General features: G+C 48.4%; 1 protein-coding gene across 3 annotated transcripts in view; it reads right to left on the reverse strand.

Annotated features, from left to right (window-relative positions):
- The window catches only part of LOC138581133 (CMP-N-acetylneuraminate-beta-galactosamide-alpha-2,3-sialyltransferase 2-like), a 431,707-nt gene that overhangs the window by 96,696 nt on the left and 311,646 nt on the right, over window positions 1–23,365 (reverse strand). For all 3 annotated transcript variants that reach the window (XM_069652226.1, XM_069652227.1, XM_069652228.1), the window contains exon 3: window positions 1,704–1,897. In XM_069652226.1, coding sequence (XP_069508327.1) covers window positions 1,704–1,897 — 194 coding nt within the window. The remainder of the gene's footprint in view (window positions 1–1,703; window positions 1,898–23,365) is intronic.

Genomic DNA, 23,365 nt, shown 5'->3' on the forward strand with positions numbered 1-23,365 from the left:
CTCATCGCTTGATACGTGTGCAGAATGGATCCGTTGTTTGCTAAAGGTGGACTGCATTGTCTTTTAATTTGTTCTTTTATTTACTCAACTGTTGTCTAAAGTGCCAAAGACGAGTATGCTCGTCCTTTTTGTATAGACTTGCATGATAGCCTCGCACTCAAGCGGTTAATGTCTTGTTCGAACACAATCTATTCCGATTACTTTGCAGCACTTCATAGAGACCAGCAAAGTCCAAAAGATGCAGCATGGCACCCAATGTGAATACAAACGATGTTTCTGCACGAAAGCATCTTCAACATGAGAAGAAACATACAATTAATGATTTCTGATCAAACTATGGAAAAATACCTGCAAGTATTGTTTGAGAAACACTGGTGGATATTTCTCTACAATTGTGACATGCTCCAGAGGTCTAAACTGTGCACTACCATAGACTACGAGGGTAACATACCATGTCCATTGTGTAAGAGGTGCGTGTTACACAGAGGAGAGGAACTATATGATGAAACATCTTTTCACTCCCCAGTCGAGAATGACAACCAATGTTTTGCTCCCTGAAAAATCCCTTTCCTCTCAACCTCTAAAGGTAGGGAGTAAAATATCCTAACCGGAAGCCTGTTCTTAAAAAGCCCAACTCTTACATAGCCCAATGAGCGATGTGGAGAAAACGATAAAGTTTAGTGGCAGAAAAGAAAGTAACATGGAGTGAACCAGTAATGGCAACGGCAAAACTGCTGAACAGCTGCCAGAAGGGAGCTACATTGGCTGCCGGTGGAGTTCAGAATTAAGTTTAAAATGTTGACTCTGGTACACAAATGTCTTTTTGGAATAGCACCCGAGTATCTGAAAGAAGGTGTCACCCTGCAGCCAGAAGGGTGTACCACTAGATCCTGTAACACTTTTCAGCTGGTAGCCCAAGCGCTAAGAGGGTAAGAGAAAGAGGCCGCTCTTTCCCGGTGGAGGCTGCTACAGCGTGGAATGGACTGCCAGTTAATCTACGCGAAGCGAGAAATCTTTTTGCATTTCGCAAACAACTAAAAATTCTTCTTTTTAAATAAAGTACCACCTTGATTTAATCCTCAGCTGATTGTTGTTCGTCTCGTTGGTTGCTTGTGTGCACCCTGATGCCTGTGGCGTGGTATAAACATATACATAAACTCAACTACCACAGACGGAAGTCTGATCCACCCAATACCCAGAGATTTCCAAGCGCGTACCCGGGGATCAAACCTGTGGTGCTCCGTGTGGTCTTGCTTCCAAGGCGAGCACGTTGCCCCTGAGCTATCCTCCTGAGATTAGGCTGCAAAATCGAACTTCCAATCTAAAAAACAGTGTGCTAAGGCCACCGGCTAACAGGGAGATACCGGTACCAATATTTTTTCCTTGAAGATACTCCTCTGCTATTAGGTTTAGTGTAGGTGATGGTTGGGACATGGCAGATTTTAGAGCTTAGTTCCAACAATGCAGGCAGCAAAGCCAGTCTTACTGAAGACCGTAGTAAATAGGGCCCTGAGTAAGTCAAGTGAGGAGTGGGCAACCCAAGCCCCTGCAGAAATAATTGACGTTCAGATTTAGGGAAGAGTTGGGGTTCCCTTCAGACCACAATTTACAATTTGGTTTGTTTCAATATATTGAGAGAATAATAAGAAAATGGGTTGGTCTCCATCCACCGCAGGGTTACTACGTTCCTTGACAAAACGTACCTCAAAACAATTTGATGCGAGTCAATATTTTTCCCATATTTAGAGCCTTTGAGATTTCCTGAGTTTCCAACGACAGCGCACGTCCTGCACATGGTTTCATCTCTGACACTGTAGATATCCTCTGCGGGGAACACGTCAAACAATTTATCCAAAGCTTCTTGGACCTGCTCTGGATTACTGGATCCTTGTAATTTCTAAGAAAGAAGACAAAGAACACACAAATGAGCAGAACTCAGAGGGAACAAGATTAGATTAGAGAAACAGGAATATAGTCATAAAGCTTATGTACTAAAGCACAAGTCAGAACGAGCCAACATGTTAAGATAGCACTATGGCCCAAGAGTCCTTAAAACCTTGTGTCCCGTCCATGAATGCAGGTATTGACTTGTGTAGTTCATTCATGCCACAGACCATCATAGACTCTTGGATACCATGCAATTCATGGGAGAACTCTGCTCTGGGTCTGACTCATAAGCACTTACACGCTCTTGATGGCATCTTTATCTGGGGGATTTTAGTTGGAAAACCTACATGCATGAAATGACTATCAACAGACCACCCCACTCAGACCCCATCTAATTGGAATAAGTATAGGATGCGGATTTAGCGATTTCATTGCAATGCAGGGATAAAGGCCCTTTCTTACGAAGGCGGCAGATGATGCCACAGTTAATGAAAGGGCCACAGGGACACTCCAGTTGGTTATCAATGATACCACTGCCACCACCTGTTCATATCTGGACTGCCGGGGCAGTCAAAGAGTATCCGTTCTATTATGAGGAATTCATGTTGCAAGTGCCATATGGATGACTGGGGGTGCGGCAAATTGAGCGCGGTTTATATTTTGTTCAGAACTGATACAATATTAGCTTGCATGTGCGCAGAAAGATGAAGTATCAAATCTATCAAATGTAAAAATATACATGTACCTTAAATATAAATACATGGGTGTGATGGTGGAAATGCATTGGAGGGACAGGGCCTCCGTATACTTGTCCTTTACTGCGTTATATCGTGTGTTCCGTCGTGTTTTCCGCACAGGAGTTCATGTGGAACTCCTGGCGGTCCAGCTCTCTCATTTGGTTTGGTGAACAGACCCATGGGATACCCTTATGGCACCCATGGGTAGGGGTACAACCCTGTGCCCCTAGTGTATGTTTTTGGGCACCTGTGTGTGACCCACAGAGCAGGGTACGGGCTGGTGGCAGCTCCGTGCTGATATGACTGGTACCCTGAGCGTCCTCCATTTTGGGATGCCCAGGCCCTGTCATTGGAATCGGTAGATTCCTGATGGAGACAAAATGGCCCCCATGGCCTCTTGCCTTCCATCACTTGTTACCTTCATCTTCCCGAAGTCCCGGGCAGCCCTGCCTCTGTCCCTTCCCCCTGACTGGCTGTTGGGTGGAAGTTCCATATATGGTAGTGTGGGGGAAGTGCCGACCAGACCTTCTCAACGACCTTATGTTGTGGGTACGCCTGTGGGTGGGACCTGGGTGAATGGAGTCTGTGACGAATATGCATTCTATGTTGCGGGTGTCTAGTATCTGGTGTTTGACACAATGACTGAGACAGCCCTGCCCGAAACCGGTATGAATGCAGTATGGAGTGTTGAATGGCTCGGTACTTGTCCCAATACGCATAACTTGTTGTGAGTGTCTGGAGAGGAGTGAATGGCCTGAATACACTGTGTGCCTGATTGGCTGCCTGGCTGCATGAATGAATGCCTTTAGTCGTGATTGGATGCTTGAGTGTGACCCAGCGGAATGAATGGGAGATCAACAGTATATCTGGGGACCTCTCACTGCTAGGAATCGTGTTCAGAAGCTGAAGTCCACTACGACGAGTAACTGGAGTAACTGAAGCTTGATCTTGAAGCCCTGCTGGACGAGAAGAATTGCTGTGGCCCTCCTTCACAATCTGAAAGCTGTTGTGCCTCCAAGAACTGACCCAGAGAGGACCTGGTAAGGCGCCCTCTTCCCGAGCTATGAGGGACCATCGTGCACCAACTGATCTTTGCCAAAGCTCCCTGGTAGACAGACCTTCGACAGGCTGCCGACCCAATACGGGGACTGCTGTGGAACTCCAAGGAGAAGTGCCCGGACTGTGGTCTGCCACTGTCGACGACCGCCGTCGCTGACTGGAGCCGTCGTGCTCCCGTTTGCCTAAGAACTTCATTTGATCCAATGACGCTCTCGTCCGCATCGTCGTCGCTGTATCTTGCTGGAGAAGGCCTGACGGTCGACGCGCTGAGGAGCATCCACCGGTGGGTTTCCCGCCACCCAAAGACCACAGAGACGCCGACGACTCGACGGCCTTGCTGGACCACAGTTCTTCAAACTCTTTGCGGTCCAGAACTATCGACACTGAGGTGCCCCGCACGCCTCTTCCTTGCAGGACGTTTACGCTTCCCCATCAATGAGCACCGCTAGGAACGACGCGGCCACTTCACCGTCGTAGCTCGACCTGTTCTCCGTCAGACGTTCGACAACCCGCGACTCCTGCCTGAAAGGGAGGACACTCAAGAAGGGCTGTCGATTCCCCAACGAGGAACGCTACAATACCAGGTACTTTGGGGTTGCAGAACTATTGGAAAGTCTAGTGTAAACAATATATGGACTGGGCTTGTATCTTTCTTCTACAGGTTGCCCAGGTGGGGGGGGGGTCTCCACACAGAACTGCATTTAACGGTAGTGACCAGTATTCTGCCAATTGTTCAACCATCCTGCTTTCCTTCCTCTCTCTACTGCTGGTTTCCTCTTTATTTGATCTGTGTTTCATTCTGACCGTCTGCACTTTAATGAGATCTGATAACGTTAGTGGTACCACTTTAGAACTGTATATATTTACCATTGTTGATTTTCGGAGTACAAAGTCAGTTATCGTGATAGTGTACGTGACCTTGAATATTAATTATATAAAGACTGCGTTTTAACCAATACAGCGTGTGGACATTCCTTTGTGGGTGCTTGGGTACTACACTGTACTTAAGAACCAGCCTGCATCACCTCCCGAGAAGATAGGCCTTGATTGCTTGATCATAGCTACCAAATAGTGAATCTTGGCAGGGGTTCTCTGTGCATCTCCTCTACCATATAGATAGAGGAAGTACAGACCACCCCCCTCCAGTATGGTTGCTTTACACTGGTGGCAGTGGTGGGATGCTTATGGTTTTAAGAATCAGTGTATAACCGTGCCACTTACGAAGGATATCTGCACTTTGTTAAATTGAGGTTTAGTTGTGTACAAGATAACTGCATTACAAGCAATGGAATCTATTGTGAATGGTAAATTGACTTGGATGAGCTTAGAGGCTCTCCAGAGTGCTTGTTAAGCCAGGGAATTAGACTTTGTGGGTAAGTCTAGGGCTGAGCTGATAGCTGCCTTGGTGGACTACCAGATCGATTGTGAAACTCTTGAAGGGGGGGATGCAGCCAATGAGGACTCTACCCCGGGGGTTGTCGCCGAGTCCGTTTCTGGGAATGCCACCATTCCTGCGGCCTCTGTTCCAAACCCCAGCGCTTCCTTGGAGCTTGAGTTATTAAGGATGAAATTGGCCTTTGAATATTGCAAGTTGGAAATAGATGCTGAGCTTAAGAGGAGTTGGCACAGCAAGTGGAACTCAAGAATAGGGATCTTGAACTCAAAGACAAGGACACTGAATGTCAGTGAATCCAGTTAGAGAAAGCTCGAGGGGAGACTTCAGCGAAACCAGTTGAGTGTGTCAGGTCCCCAGCAACCAAGTTAATGAAAGATTTGGTTGGTGTGTATGCGGAGGGTTCTGATATCCTCCAATGGATTGAAGCGTTTGAAATGGCTTGTGCAATTCATGATGTTGATAAGAGAGATTGAGCTAAGTGTTTGCTAAGCAGAGTTCCTCAAACTGGATATGACTGTATTCTGAAACTGAGCGTGGAAGAAAGGGGTCAGTATGAGTGCATGAAGTCTGCTTTAATTGCCAAGTTTGGCAAGACACCTACCTAATATCTTAAACGGTTCAGGGATTTTAAGAAACAAATGTGTCTTGAATTGACTGGGTGAGTGCTGCGCACATGAACATGATGGGGTGGATTGATGGTTACAAAGTGAAAACGTTTGTTGAATTGTCTCACCTCTTGTTTCTTGAGCATTTTTCGGAAGCCTGTTCACCAGAGCTGCGCCAGTATGTTGCTGACCAGAACATTTTGGATTCCTTTAAGCTGGCTAGGTTGGCTGACAAGTGGGTCTCTCACCGGGTGTCCCCTAAGGAGTCCAGTGGGAAGGACAAGGACAAAGAAAAGGGGGCCTCTCAGAAAGCTGAGGAGTCCCAAAAGCAGTCACAGTTGGGTAAACCAACACCTTCCTCTCCGAAGACCCAAAATCCTAGTGGGGATAAGTCTGTTGTGGGTGGGAGTAAGAGTAGTGGTCTGCCTGCTGCAAAGCAGGGTCCCAGTGGCTCCAGTACCGTACCCCGCACTCCTGGCACTTGTTGGGATTGTGGGGCTCTGGACCACCGAAGGGGTGACCCCAAGTGTAAGGGTAAGGCACTTGGAGTCCAGGCTGCCAGACTGACCTATCCCTACTCCATACCTGAGGCGGAGGTCACTGTCTTCCCCTCCTCTACCGGGATCACCTTCGTTGCTCCCGTAGAGATTTCCTTAGTGTCCCTTGGGGCCTGGGACCAGTACGCAGAAGTACTGGCGACTATTCCACAGAACACTCGTAGGTTTTTGAGAAGTGTCCTCTTGAAGGGCCAGCCTTCTACTGGTTTGAGACACACTGGGGCAAGCATGACAGTGGTGGACAGGACCCTGCTCAAGCAAGAGGACTATGTAGGTGCTCCTCTGAGAACCACCAGGTTAGCTGGTGAGCCTCCCAAATTATCGCCTGTAGCCTTAGTCAACATTACGATTGGAGACAAGACAGCAAAGCTTCCGGTCCTGGTTCAGGACAACGTGCCTTCGAACATTTTGTTAGGAAACGATTTGGTCGAGTTGGGGATGATCACGGATGGTCTACCCATGGTTGCTGTGGCAGTCACCCGATCGCAGGTCACAGGGTCCTGCTGCGAGTCTGGTACCCTTGCCGACGGGGAAACCCAAGGCGCGAAGGAAACAGAGGAATAAGAAGGCCACCTCTGTGGAGGGAGCTCCTGCTCTTCCTGCTGCTCTGACAGCACCCATTGGGATCCATGCTCCGGACGGGCTGGGTCCAGTGGTAAATCCTGTCTCAACTCCTGTGGGAGAAGAGCCAGAAGACTTTCCTGTGGGAGAGGCTCTCAACCCGGAGGATCATCCCGACCTTCAATGCTTGTTAGCTGAAGGGGGACCCTCCCGGGCAGACCTCTGTAAGGAACAGAGAGAGTGCCACTTTCTCGAGGGTCTGAGGAAACCGGCCCTGTCCAGGAACAAGGAGAAGTGCCTAGGACATTTCAGATTTATTGGGAGGGTGAGCTCCTTGTTAGTGAGCCCACTAAGCCAGAACCTGTTGCCCTCAAGAGGTTGGTGGTACCACAGGTTTACAGGCCCTTCCTGCTGTAGTTGGCGCATGAGGTGCCCTTAGCTGGTCATCTTGGGACCAAGAAGACTAAGCAGAGGCTCTCTGCCCATTTATACTGGCCCCGGATGGGAGTAGGAGTGCCAGTTGTCTGGCAAGACTGGTGTCAGCGTCATTGCCCCACTGCAGCCGTTGCCAGTGGTTGGCACACCGTTTGAGAGGGTGGAAATCGACATTGTCGGTCCCCTTGACCCTCTCACGTCAGGTGGACATCGGTTCATCCTGGTCTCGGTAGATCATGCCACCAGGTACCCTGAGGCTATACCCCTTCGGACGGTTATGGCCAAGGTGGTTGCTAGGGCTCTCCTGGGCATTTTCACACGTGTTGGATTCCCTAAGGAGGTTGTCTCTGGATAGAGGATCCAACTTCATGTTGAGTTACATGAAAACCATGTGGAAAGAGTGCAGGGTAACCTACAATTTCTCCACCTCTTACCACTCCCAGATCAACGGTCTGGTTGAGAGATTTAATAAAACTGTCAAGGGCATGCTAGTTGCTTTGGAAGAGCCCCTAAGGAAGAAGTGGGATCTTCTCCTGCCATTTGCTTATAGAGAGGTACCTCAAGAGGGTGTTGGTTTCAGCCCCTTTGAGTTACTCTTTGGACATCCCATGAGGGGGCCCCTTGCCATGATCAGAGAAGGTTGGGAGGCCACCCCTCCAGGTCCCGCCAAGTAAGTGGGGGACTATGTGTTAGGCCTCAGACGGAGGATGATACAGATGGGTCAGGCAACAGGGAATCTTAAGACCAGCCAGGAATTGAATAAATACTGGCATGACCTTAAAGCAACGCAAGTGGATTGGACTCCGGGAGAGGAGGTTCTTGTGATGGAGCATACCAAGCCTCAGGCTTTGGCAGATAAATGGACTGGACCCTTCAGGATCATCTCCAAGATGGGCAAAGTCAATTGTCTGGTTAACATGGGAATCCCCGGGGTAGCCCCCTAGGTATGCCATGTTAACAGGCTCAAGCCTTTCCACAGGCGAGCCAAAGTCTCATATCTCTTGCTAGCTTCAGAGCAAGAAGAGGATGAGAGTGAGGCCTTTCCTGATTTGCTGCATAGCAACCCTCAGGATGTGTCTCTGGAGGGAGTGCATCTCTCTCCTGATCTGACAGCAGAGCAGCAGAGGGCCTGCCGGGTTTTGCTCCGGCAGTACGCCTCCCTGTTTTCACTGACACCAGGCCTTACACCGTGATGTAGGCACGAGATTGACACTGGTGACAGTGTGCCTGTCAAAAGCAGGTGCTACCGTATGTCAGATACCGTTAAGAACCACATCCATGCTGACGTCGCCAGGAGGTTGTATCTGGGTGATATTGAACCCTCAACCAGTCCCTGGTCCAGTCCCGTGGTCCTTGTCCCCAAGGCCAGTTCCCAGGCAGTTACCAAGGATTGGATGTTCTGTGTGGACTACCGAGGAATCAATGCCGTCACCAAAACTGACACGCACCCATTGCCCAGGGCTGATGAGCTTGTGGACACCATGGGTGCTGCCAAATTTGTGAGCACCTTTGACCTTACCTCAGGCTATTGGCAAATAGCTCTGACGGACCATGCCAAGGAAAAGACAGCGTTCTCAACACCAGAGGGACTCTACCAGTTCAGGGTCATGCCTTTTGGGTTGAAGAATGCCCCTGCCACTTTCCAGAGATTGGTCAATCATGCGCTCAGTGGGCTGGAAGCCTTTTGTGTGGCTTATTTAGACAACAGTTCCACCTGGGAGGAGCATTTGACGCATCTGGATAAAGCGTTGCAGGCCTTGAAAAGGGCTAACCTCACTATCAAGGCCACCAAGTGCCAGATAGCTCAGGGGAAAGTCACATATCCTGGTCATGAGGTAGAAGGGGGTCAAATCCAACCTCTCCCCAGTAAGGTACAGGATGTACATAACTGGGAGACTCCCACTACTCAAACCCAGGTAAGAGCCTTTTTGGGCATCACTGGGTACTATCGCAATTTCATGGCAGACTATGGAACCATAGCTGCACCCCTGACAGCTCTGACTTCACCCAAACAACCGAGGAAAATTAATTGGACTGAAGACTATCAGAGGGCCTTTGATGGCTTGAAAGAAAGTCTGTGTAGGGCACCTGGGTTGTGGGCGCCTCATTACAGCAAGCCCTTTATCGTTCAAACTGACGCCTGCGACACCGGAATTGGGTCTGTCTTGTCCCAGTTAGATGACAAAGGAAGAGAACATCTGATCATATTCATCAGTAGACAACTTAAGGGTAGGGAACTTAGGTGGGCTACTGTTGAAAAGGAATCTTTTAGTATAGTTTGACACCTTAGGCGTTTTAGACCCTACCTTACTAGGTCTACCTTCAAGGTCCAAACAGATCATAAGCCCCTTAAGTGGCTTATGCAGATAAAGGGTGAAAACCTGAAACTGCTCAGGTGGTCCATTAGCCTGCAAGGGCTAGACTTTACCATTGAGCACAGGCCAGGGAAGAGTCACGATAATGCAGATGGCCTTTCCAGAAGGTATGTTGACCGTCTGGATGAGTGTTTCTATCTCGTCGGAGATTAAGCACCCTAACCTCAGTCTGGGGGGGGCCACTGTGATGCTGGAAATGCATCGGAGGGACAGGGCCTCCGTATCCTTGTCCTTTACTGCTTTTTATTGTGTGTTCTGTCGTGTTTTCTGCGCAGGAGTTCATGTGGGACTCCTGGCGGTGCAGCTCTCTTTTGGTTTGGTGAACAGACCCATGGGATACCCTTATGGCACCCATGGGTAGGGGTACGACCCTGTGCCCCTAGTGTATGTTTTTGGGCATTTGGGCACTCATTGGATTAATGAATTGCCCATTATAAAGCAACCGTACTGGAGGGGGGTGGTCTGTACTTCCGCTCTCTATATGGTAGAGGAGAGGCACAGAGAACCCCTGCCAAGATTCTCTTCAAATATAAGTACCCTTTCACAAGGAATCTGAACATAGTGGTTAGGGCTCTCTTGCAAAATGCACTTTTTACTTCTAAACATGTTTTATGATAGGTTATTTATAACATGCTTAAAACCCAGAGGTTTCTAAGCGCTGACCCAGGGATCAAACCTGCCCCTGAGCTATCTTCCCGTTTTCAGACACAGAAGGCAGGTAAATGAGAAATCCCAACAAGCTTTTGCAGTCGGCATCTGCAGAAATACCCCCGAGTTTATGGTCCGATAAATCTTGCAGGCAGTAGATATAATCTCCTGATGTTTGAGAGCATGACCAAAAGAGTTTTTTGTTTTTTCTGGTCAGTAGTAAAACATGGGATAAGCTAAATGCCCAAAGCTATTTAGGAGTTTCCATTTGTGCAATAAAGTGGGAGTCTTGTAGATTGGAAAAGTTGCAAGGGAACAGAGGATATCTTGCCCTTTGTATTAACATCTTTAGAGAAGATCAGCCATTTGTTCAGTTAAATATTTGTCCAGGTCCCCAGAGGTTGTATGTATCCGCGCAAACTTAGAAGGTCTTTTAAAGGCGCCAGAAGTCTGTGGGATGGAGATGGCTATGTATAGTTCAAGGGAAATAACGGTTAAGCAGAACTTCCTCATTTGCTAAACTATGTCAGCGATACCATGTGCGATCATACTCAAAGAATAACGTTTTTAGGCTAGTTATTTCTAGCAATAAATGATGGTTTCATTAGTAATGTTCAAACTATGCACCGACGTCAGGACCTACTACAACCAATCCCAAGAAGTGGTGTGTTTTAAAATATGACCTGAAGATAATAATGAAGATGAGCCTGACCAATGAAAATGGAAGAATTGGGGAAAGATGGGATTTCTTTGAAAAGGTGTTGTCCAATCATATTTGGTGGGTGGAGAGTGATACAATGTATCTGGGAGTTTTTGTTGTTGCAAACAAATATATAAACTGCCAACTGATGTTGTATTGTTGAGACTTGGGCTAGGTTGGTCCTGCAACACAATCTAACCGCTCCCCGGAGCTTTTGTACAATAAACTTGCTTCATGTACAACTGTGTACTCATCCCCACATTATCCCCTTGAAGCCAATACTAACTAAAAGCACCATGGCCCACCTGGGACCGAAGCATTACCATGCTTAATGCACTGGCATGAATAGAACGGAGGAGGAAAAGCCAAGGAAATTGTATAATTGACAAACAGTGAGCTGTTGAAGGCCCGACATGGTAATTACTTTTAAATAATAGGAGAAAAATGATTAGTTTCATCTCCTAGCACTGAGCACATAGCTCTCAAACTAGACAATGTAAACTAGAAGTGCTTATCGCACACAATAGGGCAGGCGATATAAGGCATACACAGTGCTTTCAATGAATATATTGGTAGTGTGCCTCAATCAATATGTTGAATTGTAGATACAATAGGTGTAGCAGGGCAGGTAATAGCAGGATCCCTGCTAGAATTGCCTGGCCCTAGTGTACCCACAAGCAGTATAAGATTTGTCAGACAGGTAACATTAATAATCTGAAGAAGGATTTGTGACAAAGTGCGCTGCCTTGCTCCAGAGTTTGGGATAAGGTGACCAAGAGGGCCAGGTGTGCTTGAAAGGAACGTCTCAGAAGGGGAAATTAGTAAGCATCAAAAAGAACACAACTGGGAAAAATCTCACAAAGACGCATGAAGAAACCCCACAAAGACCTCTATCCTATGGCAACTAGAATCCCAGGGGAATGATCTTCTGGTGGTAGCTTGTGAGCCACATGCACAAATCAACTTATTCGTGGATGCTGGCTCTTACAAACTCAAGAGGTCCGATTGCCCATACATTACTGTGCAGCTTCAGGGAGCCGCTGCCAAGAACATGCGGGACCCACCATCCACCTGATGCTTGCTCCTGGGGTTAAACCGACTTTGAAGATTCAAGATGGTGGAGTGCCTAGAAGAACCTGCAAACCACAGAGAGTAAGGGAGCAGAAACCAGGGATCACAGGTCTGGGTCCAGAATCCACACACCTCCAACCAATCATACAAGACCAAACATGAGAGTGAGGGGTTGGCAGAGATTAAGACAAGCACGGCACCCTACCATAATATGGCTGTTAGGAGTGAGTGGGGATCAGAAGGAGCATTTTGAAGGAGAAGAAGTGCTTTGGAGTTGGCTAGAGGCGAGGATAGACGGTGACTGGGGGAGGAAAGGAGAGGAGGGAAAGTATTGGAGGAGAATAGTGAAGACAGTTTGAGAGCAGGAAGGAGCAGGAGAAGAATTTTAGAAGGTGGTTAGAGAGAGATATCCGAGAGAATGGGGAGGGAGATGATCCAGTAGGTGGGAATAGAGATAGCGCAAATTTTGTGGGGAGAGATGTGGGAGACTCCCGGGAGAGGGATACGGCAGAGGTCTGAGAGAGGGACACGGCAGAGGTCCGGCTAGAGGGACCAGACAGAGGTCCGGGTAGAGGGACCCGACAGAGGTCCAGGAAAGGGACACGACAGAGGTCCGGGAGAGGGACACGACAGAGGTTAGGGAGAGGGACACGACCATAGATTCCTGTTCAAACCTTTATTTACAATTACAAAAATGGGCCAACTTGAAGTAGAAACCGGTTCTTCTCAAAACCAAAAATGTTGGTATAGTTCATTTGCTGGGTTTAACTGGGTTTCATCTCGTCTGGGAGGTCCCATCATTGTCCTCTTGTGGACACCCCAGGCTATCTGGCATGAAAGTTCAAAGACTTTTTGTTGAGAAGCAAATGAATGCGTCATCCATTACGTCAGCCCCTTCCTCATTTCGATAACATAGAAATGGGAGCTGTACATCACTTATGGCGCCCGACCCCTCTCTGCCACCATATCGTAGATGCGAAAGATGTTACTCATTAAGGCAACCATACCGACCCTACCCCGGAGGAATCGAAGAGGAATTAAATTGCAAGCTATGGCGGATATGAACACGCTGTAACCAAGATGATGAAAACAAATGACGTCACTGCTGGAACTGAGACACAGACACCCCCCCCCCCCAGATACACATCCACCATGAAGTTACACCAACAATAGATCACACTTCAGTTAGACATGAAGAATATGCTTGCATCCAATAGGCTACAAAACATATACTCTATATACACTGAGCTCAGAGATTATCATGCTGTCCCCAGCAGTCCAAGCTTTATATGGATTGCGAATAAAACCAGTCTTTGTCAAATTCTTTGGACTCTCATTGAACGTGGGATTTCCCAGCTTGTGCTTTCTTATTATCCTGGGGCTTTCCACCCCTCCTCAACATTTTGGTTACCACTTCCATGGTCCCTGGGCATTGCATGCACTAAGGTTTCACTCCCCAAACTCTTCTTCAGGTGTTTTAATAATTGTAGGATTTCCGGCGTCCTGCAACCTAAGAAAGGACATTCTAGCATCAGATTAGCTGGCTTAATGACATCACTGCCAGGCTTTGCTGGTGTACTCGTTGGATCTGGCCTTGCAATGTCACTGCCATTGTGGGGCTCACACGGGTGTACAAAGGGAGGCCATGATCCTAGGCATGTTAAACTGCAGCGCTGGTCCCACAACAAACCCTGGGTCTCTTTTGGGTGGTATCAGATCTGGCTTTTGGCCTGCCCCGGCAGGTCTCCACTGCTGTGCCCAGTGTACACTGATGGTAGTCTGAATCACTAGCTACCAGGGTGGCTTGTGCAGTTGTCTCTGCAGTCTTTTCAGTGAAACGGGGAAGGAGGCAATGAACCGCTCCAGAACCAGTTCTTCCTTGATCTCCTTGGCAGTTTTTCTTCCCATTCGTGTTTCCACCAGAAAGTGGAAACACGTATGGGAAGAAGTGCCCCTTGATTTTGTAGCTTAACATACCTCCAGTGTTGTCGGTAATACACAGTATGGCTATGGGTCCCTCCAAAATGCCCTTCCTGAAGGTGTCATAGTTGGGTCGGCTGTCAGCGTTCATCACCTGTTGGTCTGAGTCTTCTCCCTTCAGGTGATATCTGAGTGCAAGCTGTCCTTCATAAGAACCACTTGTGTATACTTCCCTATAATTGTGGCATGCTCCAGAGAGCTAAGCTGTGCACTACCATGCACCACGAGGGTGACAGAAAATGTACATTGTATCATAAGTGTATGTCATACGGAGGAGAGGAACTATTGGGTTTCCTGAGCTGAAGTGGACCTACATGATGTTTCTAAAGAGTGCTTCCGGTCCCCGCCTTCCAATGTCCTTGCAGCAGTGTTCGAGTCTGTAGTTGCCCCAGGAGAGCCAGATATCCTGTCACCAATCTGTCTCGGGAGCTGGCCAGCATTGGCAGGTTTTCCCTGGGCTGCAGCTCTTCTTGAACATAACATTCCTTCATCAAATGACATCTTGGACTGGCTCAGATGGCCTGGTCTGAAGATGGTGGTGATTTGGACAGACATGAGCGTCCCTTCTTACTTCTGTTCTCCCTCCATATTCAGATTGTGCAGAATATGACACCGGAGTAGCAGATACCAAAGTTGCAGAAGGCCCTTTATCATGAGAGTGATATGGCCAGGCTTGAGTTTTTGATGATCTAAATAGGTCTCACTCCAAATCGCTGACTGAGTTCTGGGTGTCACACAGGGTATGCAGTGATTTTAACAAATTTACAATAACGAATGAAATTATAACAAATAAAATATCGAAAAATAAATGGATATGGGGCGGGGGTTGTGAGGGTTCGGGTGGGGTCAGAAATGTGGGGAACTGGTGGTTTGGGTGGTGGGGAGAACACACACACACTCGCACCCCTTGAAGGAAGCCCCAGAAGACTCTGCCTGGGTGATGTACGGTAATGCCTTCACTGCCTTGGTGGTGGGCCCCCAGGTTGGAATTCGACTGGGGTGGCTTCCTTATCAGTCTTACTAGAACTGGTGGGTGGGCCACTGCCACCAGTGCTGGGGCCTCATGTTGGGTTGTTTCCCCAAGGAATGAGGAGGGAGAAAATATTATTTCCCTAGAGTGGTAGGTAAGCTTACTGCTCTAGAGGTCTAGATTTTGACACACTGGGTTGGTTTGTCAGTCTAAGCCTTCTTGATCCCACTTCCAAGACCATCTGTCACAGAGCTGCCTGGGACCATGCCGTACACAAAGACCAGTGATGCCAGTACAATATTTGATCTTGGGAAAGAATAGGAGCAAACCTAAGGTAGAAATCGTCTCTTTCCATTATCAATAACATCAGGATGGTTCTCCTGGACTTGTATTGGGCCTCTCCACATCTGGGAGGCCCAACAATGTCCTTGCCAGGCACCAAGGGCTCTTGGTCCTTTCCAGTCCTTCAAAGAAGTTCGGTCTCCCCTTTTCACTTTCCTGGGGGGTGTGGCACTAAGGTTTGGCAAACCCTTCTTCAGGTAACGGACTACTTGCAGGTTTTCTGGGGTCTCACATCCCAAGAATAACTCTAGAGCATAACTGTTTTAATTAAATAAAGCTGCACACTGCAGAGACCAAGATGGAGCCAGTTGGTGTAGAGATTAGGTTGGAGTTTATGGTTCGTATTCTTCCATTATACGTTAGTAATCAGGCCTCATAACATGATCAAGATTAGAGCAGTAGCGGCACCCAGGACCCTCCTGGAACACACTTGCCTCTCATATGCCAAGAATTCCAAGCACTATCCCATTCCTGACATCATCCACACAGTGTCAAGCTAGCCTGCATTAATTAAGGATATAACACATCTCCCACCCGCGCACTACAAGACACCTGTTAAAGGAAGGGTGCAACACCAGAAGGGTACTTACACACAGAGCATGTGTTCGAATCACAATTGAAGATGTGACTCACAGTTGGATGGAGGGACAGAAGAGTATGTCATGACCCATAGAACTTGCCCCTTCTGGACTTCCTGGTCCTTGTCGCGCCGGGGCTTGTATTCTTTGTTACTCCCAACATGGCCGCATCAAGCGACTTTCCTCGCACCAGCCTTCACGTCGCACACGGCACGTTCTATAAATTGGCCACGCCCCCACGGCCCGCGCGTCTCAACGCTATCATTAGGTAGTGACTTGACGTGTGTGTGCTGTTCGGTGAATCCACTATTCCTAGATCCTGGTTCCTTCTTCCTTCCTTCACCCCTTCCCTTTATTGTGCTCCTGGAATCCCCATTCTTAGCGACCGCTACCCTTTTTTTCTGGACATCCTGGAACAGCGGCCTTCCCGGAACTCTGAACGCACTCTGCAGCCGGATGAGACTCGAGCGAGCCTATACAAGACCCGATCCGTCCACAAGAGGAAACCTCCCGCGGAACAGAGCAAGAAGCGATCCCAGGTGAGACGGGGGGAGATTTACGACAGTTTGAGATGCCAAACGACCTACACCGATACTGCTATGGAGAAAGCAGTCCAGGACCTTATGCGTGGCATGCAAGAGCTCACAACAGAAGTACAGAACTTAAAGGCTGAGAATGCTGCGTTAAGGCAGCTTGTTTTGTCTCGCGAACCCACTAACAAGGACAGTGTGTTACTGGGTGGAGTGGTAGACAAATATGATGGATCGGCAAAATCCTTACGTGGATTCCTGCTTGGTGCGTTTTACTTTTAAGCCCTATTATTTTTCAACCTCTAGGGCGAAGGTGGGCTTCATAATCTCGCACCTCACAGGGAACTCGTTGACCTGGGCCACTCCCTTAGTAAACTCAGGGGATGCCCTCCTGGATGATTATGATGGATTTATTCAGGCACTCTAGCCTATGTTCGACCGCCTAGAACAGGTTTTTAGTGCTCAGGAACGCTTACTTGATTTCCGACAGGGTACTCAGGATATGCTAACGTACGTTACTAAATTCAAACAAATGGCCAAGGAAGCGGATTGGTCCTCATAAGCAAGTTTCACTCTATTTCGCAGGGGTCTAAACGAGGACATTAAGAATGAATTAGCCCGGGTGGCTCGTCCTAGTTCATTCCAGGCTCTTATGGATCTAGCCATGCAAATAGATTTCCGAATCCAGGAAAGAAAGGCTGAAAGAAGAAAGACCAAGACACCCTTTTAAAAGAATTTCCTTGAGACCTCGGTTAAAAACGATTCTGCCCCAACCCCTGACATAGATCCGGAACCCATGCAAATCGGAGCCTTACGTGGGCCTATTTCCCCTCAAGAAAGGATGAGAAGGATCCACACAGGCCTGTGCATGTATTGTGCCTCGGATAAACACCTTGTTAGAGAGTGCCCTCTAGCCCCTCTACGGCATTCGGGAAACGCCAGCTCCCGATCCTAGATGGAGCGAGGTCTCGGGAGAGAGATGTTTGCTCCACATCAATTCCATCCTTGAACTCTCCTGGACAAAACAGTTTGGTGATACTACAGGCCTTCCTGTCACCCTCCAAAGACGAGACCTATCCATTCTGCCCTTGGTGGACTGCAGAGCTATGGGAATTTTCATTGATCAAGACTGGGTCGTTAGTCATCATATTCCATACGAGACACGAAACAACATGCAGCCGGTGGAAGCAATTGACGGAAGACCCCTCTCTTCAGGACACATAAGCCTCCAGACTAAAGAGATCCAACTTTCCATAAACCATCATCAAGAGCGGATTACATTCGACATCATTAAGTCAGCCCATTACCCCATGGTTTTGGGTATGCCCTGGTTACAAAAGCACAATCCGTATATCAATTGGACAGCAGGATCATTATTCCTGGGCTCAGAGTTCTGTATGTCCCACTGTCTATCCCTGGACCTCTCCTCAATAACTCCTAAAGAACCACCAAGAGACCAGGAAACACCACTCATTGTTTCCAATATCATACAAGTTCCAGAGGCCTATCAGGCATATGCTGATGTATTTTCTACTGCTATAGTCCAGCCCTTACCCCCTCACAGGCCCGCAGACTGTGCCATAGATACAGATCCCTCAGCTGTAATTCCCTTCGGCCGAATGTTCATTCTTTCCGAACCTGAGAAAAAGGCCCTTCGGGAATACCTAGACACCAATCTTGAAAACAGCACCATAAGACCCTCAAAATCCCCAGCGGGTGCTTCCTTGTTCTTCGTTCCCAAGAAGGATACCAAGGAACTCAGACCTTGCCTCGATTATCGAGGCTTAAACCAATGCACCCTCAAAAATCGGTACCCACTGTCCCTGATCCCGGATATCCTGGAAGCTGTGAGAGGAGCCGTAATATTCACAAAGTTGGATCTCTGGGGTGCCTACCATTTAATCCATGTCCGGGAAGGGGACGAATGGAGAACAGCCTTTAGAACATCCTTTGGTCACTATGAATACCTAGTCATGCCTTTTGGACTAGCCAATGCTCCCGCAGTCTTTCAGCGTTTTATGGACAGGGTGTTCTCTGATATGTTGTTCCTCTTCGTCATTGTCCATCTGGATGACATATTGATTTTTTCCAAGGATCCTCTAAAACATGAAGAACATGTAAAGGCAGTACTACAACGACTTTGTGAACACAAACTGTTAGCCAAACCCGAAAAATGCTTGTTTCACGTTACTTCTGTTCACTACCTAGGATTCATCCTTAACCCAGAAGGAATTCGTATGGACCCTTCAAAGGTAAAGGCCATACTGGCTTGGCCCGCTCCCACATCTGTGAAACAAGTGTTTTCCTTCCTGAGGCACGCCAACTTCTACCGGAAGTTTATTTCTACCTTTTCCGAGATCGTTCAGCTGATCGTTGCTCTATTGAAGAAAGACACGCCCTTTATCTGGTCTACGCCGCAAGATAAAGCATTCCAACGATTGAAGACAGAGTTCACGCAAGCCCCCATCCTGACCCACCCCGACATAAATTGCCCATTCCTAGTGGACCATAGGGGCTGTCTTGAAAAATGAACATGAGGATGGACTGGAACACCCCACTGCTTACCTTTCACGAACCCTGACCCCCAGCGAGACACACTATTCCGTCCTGGAGAAGGAACTCTTGGCCATCCGCCAAGCCTTCGCTGAATGGCGATACCTACTTCTGGGTGCTAGATATCCAGTCCAGGTCCGCACAGACCATCGGAATCTCCAAATTCTACAGTCGTTGGAGTGCAGGAACAGTCGTCAGGCCCGCTGGGCCTACTTCTTTGCCCAGTACCAGTTTCAAATCACTCATGTTCCCGGATCACAAAACACGATTGCCGAAGCCTTATCACGATGTCCTGACTACGCAGCTACTGAGGACAAGGCCTATCCTAAAATGTTTCCCCAAACTATCTTTGTAGCTCAAGCAATGAACCTCCTGGAAGATATCCGAGTGCAAACCCAGTCCTCTGACCTCTGGAAGGATATTTCAAGGAAGAATCCATGGAATCTAAGAGTCAAGGAAGAATATCTATTCAAGGACAGTGCACTGGTCATTCCTACGCAGAAATTACAACACAGGGTAATAAACCTCTGCCATGATACCCTTCACTCCTGACATCGTGGTATAACTAACACCCTACGTCTTATACAAAGACAGTTTTGGTGGCCTCGGATTAAGACCGATGTACAACAGTACATCAAAGCTTGTGCTGTCTGCAGTCAAAACAAACATGATAACAAGAGACCGGCGGGTCTTCTACTGCAACCGTCGCTGCGAACAAGACCATGGGAGTTTATTGCTACAGACTTCATTGTGGAATTACCACCTTCCCGAGGGTACACGACCATCATGGTAACCATAGACTTGTTCACCCATATGGCTCATTTTACACCTTTGTATAAACTACCATCCTCCTCAGAACTTGATGGAATCTTCCTGGAACACATTTTCCGTCTTCATGGACTTCCTTCCAAGATCATATCGGACCGAGGACCTCAATATGTCTCATAATTCTGGAAACATCTGTGTCGTATTCTAGGGATCCAACGCGCTCTCTCATCAGGTTATCACCCAAAAACCAATGGAGCCACGGAACGTGTAAATCAAACTCTGGAGCAATATCTTCGTTGTTTTTCCACCAAGGTTCAGGATGACTGGTCACTCCTCATACCCCTGGCTGAGTTTGCCTACAACAATTCCGATCACTCAGCACTCAAGGTCAGCCCTTTCTATTGCAGTCAAGGTTTTCACCCGTCCGTCTTACCTTCTGTTCTTCCACATCCCACTCCAGTACCTACTCTCGACTCATGGATACAGACTCTCATGAACATACACAAGGAAGCCAAGGAACAACTGAAAGAGGCTCAAATACGCACTAAGCTCTATGCGGATTCCAAGAGACGATCAGCACCCTCTTATTCTGTTTGTTGATAAAGTCTGGTTGTCCTCGAAACTATTACCTCGACATCTACGGCCAAACAAATTGGCCCCTCGCTACTATGGACCATTTTCCATAAAGGAAGTCATCAATCCTGTCTCATTCCGACTCAAGCTACCCGATTCCTGGAAGAAAATACACCCAGTCTTTCACACTTCCCTATTGAAACCTTACATCCAATCCTCCTGAAAATCCTGCAGACCCAGTCCTGTTGTTGTGGACGATCAGCTGGAATATGAAGTGTCCAGAATATGCGATTCCAGGTATAAATGGGGTCGACTTCAATACCTGGTTGAATGGAAAGGATACCCTCCTAGCGAGAGAACCTGGGAACTAGTTTCTAACCTAAATACCCTTCGACTGCTTAGAAGAATCCATCTCATACACCCGGGCAAACCTGGTGGAACAGGTCTTCGGAGGAGGCATGCTGTCATGACCCATAGAGCTTGCCCCTTCTGGACTTCCTGGTCCTTGTCGCGCCGGGGCTTGTATTCATTGTTACTCCCAACATGGCCGCATCAAGCGACTTGCCTCGCCACCAGCCTTCACGTTGCACACGGCACGTTCTATAAATTGGCCACGCCCCCGCGGCCCCGCGCATCTCAACGCTATCATTAGGTAGTGACTTGACGTGTGTGTGCTGTTCGGCGAATCCACTCTTCCTAGATCCTGGTTCCTTCTTCCTTCCTTCACCCCTTCCCTCTATTCTGCTCTTGGAATCCCCATTCTTAGCGACCGCTACCCTTTTCTTCTGGACATCCTGGAACAGCGGCCTTCCCGGAACTCTGAACACGCTCTGCAGCCGGGCGAGACTCGAGCGAGCCTATACAAGACCCGATCCGTCCACAAGAGGAATCCTCCCGCGGAACAGAGCAAGAAGCGATCCCAGGTGAGACGGGGGAAGATTTACGCCAGAGTAGTGATAGGAGTGCAGACAAAAAAAAAACAGACTGCACACAGCCACTCTTCTAAATGCGGATAATGAAAAGACATGGGGTAGCTTAGAAGGTCGCATACCACAAGGGAGGACAAACAAGGTGACTCAGCAGAATCTAATGCCCCTTGCAGCTCCCTTGAAAACAGGAAAACAGTTACAATATTGCTAAAGGGTCCCGTCAGGCAGAAGACGGGTTACTGAATATACGCGCACCTCCATGCAATATCTCAAAAAGAGTTCTGCCAGGCAGAAACCTGCAGAAAGTGGTCTAAGCATATATGCGCCACTTTGAAATGATCTGAAATGGGTCCCTGCCAGTAGCCTGCAGGAGGGTGTCTAATCTCTACTATTACTTTACAATCATTGTCTGGGGCTTCTATACCGCCCAAGAGGAGATGCAGCAACACGGGAGGACCAGACTATAGAGGTATATTTAAGGATTATGCATCATTAGCACCCGGGGGCAGGCGTCATTGAACATCCCAGCCAATCAGGGAGCATGCAAGGCGGTCTTTACCTCATGGTATTCCCCACGTTCCGTGCACCTGTTAACTGTGGGAGGCTGCTATGTTCACTTCCCTGTTCTACAGACTCCAGGCATCATCAGCCTCCCCTCTTACTCCCTTCAAAGCCACCCCCCATCCTGCATGAACACATTACCCCTGCCTCCCAACAGCTCCCAATGCTGTCTGCCCGCCCCTTCCACGTCCCATAGATGGAAGCCATGGAAAGTGAGAAGAGACTAGGAGTAGTTCCCGTTTTACATTGTCAACGACAGCCATTTTCTTTTGTAGCAGCAGAGCAGTTCTCTGAGGAACTAACACGTTGATCTGTGCCAACAGGGCATTACAATGGGAGCCACCGAGGGGTATGGGGATGGGGGAGGACTATTAGCAGGGACTTTTGTCCCTTAAGAAATGTGAATGGGGGTGATCAGAAGTGAGAAGGGGGCATAATGAAATTCTATTGTGACTTTGCATGCAGAATGGGGAGAATAAAATTAAAGACGTACTCTTATTTCTCAACATATTTCTATGATGATGTATGTAGTGTAAAGAATATGCAAATTAGGAGGGTTGCATGTATTTTGCCCCACAGAGCCTGGGCAGAGCTCTAATAGATGTGTTGTAATGGTCCTGCAGTTTTATTTATTTTTGTTGTGTTAATGTTAAAATTGACAGGTGGGCAAACCTTGGTAGACGGGGACTGCCCGTCACTGTCACACGGGAGGTCACCCTCATGACTGTAACAAAAAACACTGCAGGCGGAGAGGCTTTATCATACGCCCTGAGGCGCCCAAGCGTGCAGTTGGCCATGCGTGACCTTGGTGCAGGAGGAGGAAGGGTGCTTCCCTTCCCTCCTGGTGGGGAGTCGAGGACTGGAGGCCACAACGTCGGCGGGGAGAAAAGGCAGGCTCACCATGGGAAGGTGCGCCGACGCACGCGGACCATGCCCGATGGCATCCTTCCCCAGCCTGCAGTACGCCATTCGGCTCCACAGCGAGGCTCCGCAGCACTGCGTGTATCTGTGACCTGCTTGTCGCCAATGTGCAAACCTTGGTAGCCGGGGACTGCCATCACACGGGAGGTCACCGTCATGACCGTTACAAAAGACACCGCAGGCTGAGAGGCTTTATCATACGTCCTCTTTATTCTCTGTTACTACTGGAACAGCCCCTCTCCGTGCCGCCCGCCTGCCTAACCCCAACGTCACTTTCCTTGGGATGTGACCCCAACGTGGGCCATCCCACATAATGATGTGGTGGGTTTGCATGTCGCATCCACAACATGACATCTCCCCCCTTTTTAAGATGAAACGTCTTATCAGTCCATTTCCCCAATCATTCGCAGAGCCTTCATACGACATTGCTGAGGCCTTGGGGTCTGGCGGATGACCGGTGGGGGTGAGTTCTCTCCCCCTACGCTGTCATCATCTTCCGACAGCTCCCCATCTCCCAGATAGGAGTCATCCAACTGACCTTCGTTGAAACGGTCATAGGTCCGTTCATGTCGAAGGGCCGGGGAGGCCCCAACCTTTTTGAAGTGGGACGAGTTCCTGTCACAGACGAT

This window comes from Ambystoma mexicanum, chromosome 3p (assembly GCF_040938575.1).
Source record: "Ambystoma mexicanum isolate Mex_15411 chromosome 3p, UKY_AmexF1_1, whole genome shotgun sequence".
NCBI classification, from domain to species: Eukaryota; Metazoa; Chordata; class Amphibia; order Caudata; family Ambystomatidae; genus Ambystoma; species Ambystoma mexicanum.